Source organism: Alligator sinensis, unplaced genomic scaffold, assembly GCF_000455745.1.
Source record: "Alligator sinensis unplaced genomic scaffold, ASM45574v1 scaffold1261_1, whole genome shotgun sequence".
NCBI classification, from domain to species: Eukaryota; Metazoa; Chordata; order Crocodylia; family Alligatoridae; genus Alligator; species Alligator sinensis.
Genome location: NW_005842789.1, coordinates 206,394 through 213,464, shown reverse-complemented (window position 1 = coordinate 213,464; position 7,071 = coordinate 206,394). Strand labels below are relative to the sequence as shown.

The window sequence follows — 7,071 nt, the reverse complement described above, 5'->3', positions numbered from 1 at the left end:
CGCCCCGGGGGGGGGGGGGGGGGGGGGGGGGGGGGGGGGAGCTTTCTTTTTTTCTCACAGCTTGCTGCTTTCCCGAGCCCCTCCTCTGCTATCTAATTTATCATTAACACCCTGACACTAAACTAAATAAATGAAGCGCGCGCCCCCCTTCCTCCATCCCCTCCCGGGCGCCCCCCACACCTTGCCCCCAGACCGCATATTTCCCCAGGAGCCTTTGACATGAAATATCTGAAAATATTTACTGAGGGCTGGCGGGCGCATTCTCTCCCCGACCTCTCCTCTCTGTGTCCCTCGGAAAGTTGCAGGCCGGGCACTGCAGATAATTAACATCCTGATTAAATTACCTTCTTTAAAAGATAATCATGCTAATCACGGGCTCAGGAGCTGGGCTGATCCGGGCAGGCCCTTGCGTGGACATAGCCTCCCAGCACCTCTGCTCTGGAAACGGGACCTTGTTTAGATCCAGATTCCACCTTTGGCCCTTTTCAGATTTGAGGAGGGTTTTTTTGTTTGTTTTTTGTTTGGTTTGTTGGGGGTTTTTTTTAAAGGAGGGAACAGCTTTGACATTGAGTCAGTGCAAGGAAGACAAGACGCTGGCAACCAGTTTGCAGGGCAAAAGGGGGTGGGATGGGAAGGGAAAAGCTCTTCTGTGGGACCTGCAACGTGTGGACTCCCCAGATTTTCCCTGGAGCTGAGTGTCCGACTCCCTGCATCCGGCAGAGCTTGGGACCAGGCTGCTGGAGCTCAGATAACTCACGAAGCCGACTGAGCTCTCCTGCCTTTCCCTGTTTCAGATCCCCCTTCTCCGCGGAGGAACCCATCCGGGCTAGAAGCAGCATTCCCCAGGTCAGGTTGGTCCCTGGGAGTGTGCATTGTTTCCGGCTCTGATAAACCGGCTGCACACGGAGAAGTCCTGTAGGGTTGTTTTACTTAAATGGGGTTTGGGGATATTTTTTTTTTTGTTGTTGCAAAGATGCCCCTGCAACCGGAAGAAGCCGTCCTCGAGCTTTGCAAGGCAAAAGATTGCACTGAACAACCCTCCGCCCCCCAAATGTCCGCATGGAGAGCTGGCTCCGAAGGGCAGCAGAGTCCGGGCCCTCAAAGTAGAAACACATGGATGGGGAGTCGGCTCCGGGCACTCGTGTCTGGCCTACAAATTAGACGGAAGTGGCTATTGATTTCCGATTAAATGTTTAAGGAAAATGTTTCATTCAGGAGAAATTTGTCCAGAGAAACACTTACACCCCCGTAAAAACAGAGCAGCGGGCACACAATCAATCACACACACGCATATATATGTAGGGGCAGGACAAGCCCGCGGAGGATTTTAGACCGACAACCCCCACCCCACTCACACACGTGCGCGCGCACGCACACACACGCACACGCACACACACACGAGCTGGACAAACCTGCAGTGGATTTCATACCTACACACACATCCGTACAGGGACTGGGCAAACTCACAGAGGATTCCATACGTGCAACCCCCACACATACACACACACACTCAGATGCACACACACACACATATACAGGAACTAAACAAGCCCACATAAGATTTCCTACCTACAGCACATACACGGGATGGACAAGCCGGCAGAGGATCTCATACCTACAACGGTCACACACACATACACACAAAATCCCCAGCTCACTCTCTGCACACACCCCCCCAAGCAAACACACAGACACACGCCTGGGTCTCCATGAGACTGATGCACACGCAGCCACACGACAGACCCACACGAGGTCAACACACGCACACAACCAAAGGCGGCAGCCACCACACCAATGTTTCTGGGCAACCGCCCCAAAATGGACACAAACACCACATACACACAAAGACAAGCTCCACCTTGGTCCATTGGCACACACCTCGTCGTCCTCTGGGCGCACACCTCCAAGACTGTGTACACAACATTGCCCACACCTCAGGCCTCCCTCTTCCCCTACACTCACACCCCAGGCCCTACACACAGCAAACAGGGGGCAGATACAAAGCAACTCTGTAAAAAGTTATTTATTCCTCAGCCTAGATTCCATATTGCACGCAGGAATTAACACTCTTCCATATTCATAGACTTACAATAACTTGAAATAAATAAAGTTACAGTCAACCTAAAAAAAAAAAAAGAGTCCAATATACCGTTGAAAAGAGAGGAGAACTCTCTCCCTCCCCTGGTGTGTGTGTGTGTGTGTGTGTGTGTGTGTGTGTGTGTGTGTGTGTGTGTGTGTGTGTGTATATATATATATATATATATATATGCGTGTGTTTCAAACTGAAGGGTGAGGGGAGCAATCGGAGGAAATGCAGTTTCTGAAGCTGGACGCAAGTTAACCACAGCGGGGGAAGGTTTGAGGTGCAGCCAGTTCCATACCCCAGTCTTGTAAAAAAAAAAAAAAAAAAAATCACCAGAGGTAAATTCCCCCCGCCCCGATCCTTTTGGGGATAATTTAAAGATAGGTAGAAACTTCATCTCTGGGACCTGAGTCCAAGAGAGAAGCTTCCCCACCCCAGCACTCAGGGAAGGACATTGATCCTCTGGGTCTTTGGAGCGGGCCTGGAAGCGGGGGGGAAGTATTTTTCCCTCCTTACTTTTATAAATTAACAAGTATTTTCCCCTCCTTGCTTTTATAAATTATTTCCCCCTCTCTGTTTTGCCAGAAATAGAGACCTGTACCTTTAAATCCTGCGTGTGGAGCTCCCCCCAGTCCTCCCCTCCTCCCCCAGTGGATCAGCAAAGCAGGTCAAGTCTATTTTAACCCACCTCCACTCCTGCGGAGTTGGAGTGATTTACATGAAAACCGAGGGCTGCTCTGTGTTCTGCTCCCAAACTGCATATCCAATTATGCAAAGGTAGAGCAAAGGGGCCAGGGAACTCGCTAGGCCCCCATCCCCCCCAAAATAAACCCTTACAACAGCCTCACACTACACCACATCCAAGCTGAGATTTTCCTGAGTCTAAAACTGACTGCATTTTTTAAAAAGCAGCATCCTTTCATAACAGGGTTGTTTTTTTTTTCTTTAAATTTATAAAAGAAGATATTTGCATGTTTGTTTTCTATTCAAACGCTTAAAAAAATCGGATCTTCCTTCTTTTGCACCCAGTTGGAAATAATGCAACGTCACTAATATGGTAAAGGTGCCATTGTATTGTTTAAACCACTCCGGGGTTTCAAAAAAAAAAAAGTATTGTTCAAAAATAGAAATAATTTTCAGCATCCTAATTGTCCCGTTCTTTAGGAACCTGGGTTTTTTTTTAATCAAAGAGAGATTGCTTCTTTCTAGGAAACTACCACTGAATTTTTGTTTTGCTTTTGTTTTGCTTTGTTTTTTCCTTAAAAAAAGGTCCAAGCCATATCATATCAAATAACTGCTGGATTTTCCTTTTTTAATTTTTTTTTATTGCAATGCAACAAGCTTAAAAAAAACTTTAGGGAGGAAATGGAGAATTCCTAGGAACATTATTTGACTTTTTTCCGGACCACATACATTTTTTTGAAACATACTAAAAAGAGATGGGGAGAAATGGTGCGTTTGGGTTTGTTTTTTTTCCTTCCCAGAGAACAGGGTGTTTCTGTTGCAAGAGAAAGCAATCAAGGTGTGCGAGCGGGGAAAGTTTTGAGGTATATTGTATTCACAGCCCTGCTACAGCCTCCCTAACATTTATGTGTGTGTGTGTTTATATATAATATATGCATGTATGCCTATATATCATGTGCGTGAGTGTATGCATCGCTGTGTTTTATATACATACACATACACAAACGCGCACACACATATATCTACATGGAGATAACTATATGTATGCACGTATAAACACATACGTGTGCGTGTGTGTAAACACACACACATAGGTATATGCGTACAGTTTTTGAGGTGATTAGATACCTTGTAGAGTATTCCTGAGTTATGTGTGTATTACTGCCAGTGACAGACAGAGCTGCACCTTATCTTTCTTTCTGCTTAAGCAACATTTTTTTGCATAATCAAAGTCTAAGGTGGTTTTTTTCTGCCCATGTTACCCTGATCCCCCCCCAAAAAAAACAACAACAACCCCAAAACAAAAACAAAACCCAAACTCTCTTTCTGACTTCATTGGGAGCTTTGCATTCACAAGTGTTTTAGGATCAGGCATATAATTAAAGAAAAACTAGCTAACACGCTGGCATTTCTAGCAGCCATGTGCCTGACCTGCAGACTTTCAAAATATCAATCCTTTACTGATCTCTTTCTTTCTTTTTTTCTCTCTCTCTGTTTCGTGCCTGGCTCTTTGTTGGCGTTATTCCACACTCTCACATAAATAACAGTGGTTTTTAATTAACAAACTCCACAAATCTGTTTGGGGGCGGGGGGAAGCACCCTAGAAAATACATTTTAAAAAACCTGATTTGGATCCTGCAACTAAGAGTCCAGGAGCAAAATCTGAAGAAAGGAGTAGGCGTTTGAGAACCGCATTCCCCTTTAGATAGGAAAAGAAAAACAAGCACGATTCGTTGTATGCGAGTGTGTGTGTGTCTTTCTCTCCTTGGCTTTGCTTTTCAGATCCCCCTTTCGGGTCGTCAGGACGACCAACGCCGTGTGTGTATGCAAAGAATAAAAGCCTCCATTTTCGTGTGTGTGTACTTTGGAGAGAACGACTCAGTCTGTTAGAAAGCAGTTTAAAAGCAAACTGCAGAAGAGAGATATACTTCCAAAAGAATAGGGATTTCTCTCCCACCTACACACACAGCCAGGATTTTTATAATCTCCAGCAATTTTTTGTTGGAATCCGGATCTTTCACACCCGTAGGAGAAATCTTCCTCATTTTAAATGGGGGGGGGGACCAAAACAACCCCCACCCCCAAAAAATCCCAGTCAACTAGAAACAAAAAATAAAGACAAAAAAAGAATTGTATTGGAAAGATTCAACATACAGAAGAGAGAAATAAAGCAATAGGGAGAAATTATATTTGACCTGAAATGTTTTTTTTTATATTAGACCTCAAATTTTTTTAAAATTTTTATTTTGTCCTACCACCGTTAGAATGGCACTAAAAATCAAAATCCTCAGTGCCAGTTTGAATCTTTGCTTTGACTGTATTTCTATCGTGATGAACAACGCGTTTTTCTTCCTTTCTTTCACTGGAATTAAAAGACTGCATAAGATTTTTGTAAGAGTCTGGGTTGGGTTTTTTATCACTGCAGGGGGGAAATATAAGCACGCCAAGCGGTGTATAGCGTGATTTCAACCAGTGTCACTTCGGCATTTTGTTGAAAATATTTTATGTTGAAAAGAAAGGGAGGAAAAATAAAACAAAACAAATCTGCATCAGCTTTGATTTGTCTAAGATTTCCCAAACACAGGCGACTTCAGAGAGCCAGCTGAACTTTGATGCCAGAGAAGGGTGGAAATCACATCAGAAATAGTCGAAAGGGCCAGTTACAAAGAGACACTGGTTTGTAAGAAGAGTTAAACTGGGATATTATTTCCTTTCGAGAGAAGAGAGACATTCCCTCCACATTCCTCTCCGCATTCCACGCTGGAACTTAGCAGAGATCAAATCGTCCATCTGTACTCGATTGCTAATGCTCCTGGATCCTATTTCTTGAGCCAATAAAGCTTTTACAGGCCTGCTACCTTTAGGCTATCTGAGTTGGGGTTATTATCCAGCAAACAACTCTTTTTTTAATTTTACATACAGCAGTCTCAAATAACTTCCTTTCAAACCTTCCTGGTTTTTTGTTGCCTTTTTCCCCTCTTTCCCCCACCCCCCAAATAGAACTTCCTAGTCTTTTCAGATTTTCTTTATTTTTCCTGCCTCTTTGGTAGATAGAGAAAAGTATATTACTATTATTACTATTCTTTTAAAAAGCTGCTTGCAATGTTTTTGTATGAGATTGATTCATACTTAAAAAAAAAGGGGGGGAAGGGTGTGTTTATTCCATAGCACGGCTCATTCTTTCTCTCTGCGTGTGATTATTATTATTTTAATCCAATGCATTTATCAAGGAAGGGAGAAATTAGATCCATTCTTTTCTGGTTTCAGCTTTTTTTCTTCCAGAAAGAAAAAGCTTTGAGGAGATCGGTTTAGTGTGTGTTGGGATGCCAGCACTGCATTCCCTCCCGAGTGGAGAGGAAGAGGGGGGAGGGCCAATATCCTTTTACCCTAGGGGCGAGTGGGGAGGGGATGGATCGCGACTAACTCGGTTAGGGGAGGACAGGCAGGATCCTTTTGAGCCTCCCATTCCATATGCACATTTGATTCCGAATCACCCTGCTTGGAATAAACCATTCAATGTTAGGGGGGTGGGGGGGAGGCATTAATCAAACTGACCTCGTGTTTGATCTGATGTCTTTAGTTTCCTCTGCTAAACTCACACACACCCCAGTGCTCGACCCCACCGCCAGCAGATCCCTTACAAGGGGGGGGGGGTCCTAAAGGGATCTTGGCTGCCTCCATTATACTGAGGGCAGGGAATGGCCAACCTGAGACACCTGAAAAGGGGCTGAAGGGGGTGGGGGGCACAGCGCTGCCTGAGGGCCAGGCACCAGTCGTGGAAGAGCCCTGACCTGCAGACAGCCACCGCTCCCCCCCACCCCAAATCTTCTCCCAACTGTTGCATGTAAACCAGGAGCAGCTCGCCCAAGGGGGGTAGGAGCTGGGGTGGGGGGTGGCTCAGAAGTCCTCCAGGCTGTACCCCCGGAATTTGAGGCTGGGGGGCACGGGCATGGCGTTGCCCCCCAGCTGCCAGCTCCACAGCGGGTGGATCTTGGAGAGGGCCCAGGAGTCCTTGCCGCCCAGCGAGGCGGCGGGGCGCAGATCCCCGTCCTCGCCCACCACCAGCGAGGGCACGCAGGGGAAGTTGCCCAGGAGGCTGAAGGCCTGGCGGCCGGGGGGCAGCCGGCAGTGCGCCCGGCCCTTCCTGGCCGCCCTCTGCGGCCTGCCCTTGGCGGAGCTGGTCGGCCTGTCTGCCTCGGCGCCCCGGGCCAGGCGTCTGCGCTTGCAGTGCCTCTCCGAGCCGCCGCCTCGCAGGGCTTTGCCGGGCAGGGGGCCGGGGCTGGCGGGCCGCCTGGAGCCCGGGG

At 46.9% G+C, this 7,071-nt stretch overlaps 1 protein-coding gene across 1 annotated transcript in view; it reads right to left on the bottom strand.

Moving 5' to 3' along the window:
- Positions 1-6,398: 6,398 nt before the first annotated feature.
- Positions 6,399-7,071, bottom strand: part of EPOP (elongin BC and polycomb repressive complex 2 associated protein) — a 4,234-nt gene continuing 3,561 nt past the window's right edge. The window contains exon 2 of the mRNA XM_025191132.1: positions 6,399-7,066. Within this exon, the coding sequence (XP_025046917.1) occupies positions 6,665-7,066 (402 nt within the window). The 3' untranslated portion in view covers positions 6,399-6,664. The remainder of the gene's footprint in view (positions 7,067-7,071) is intronic.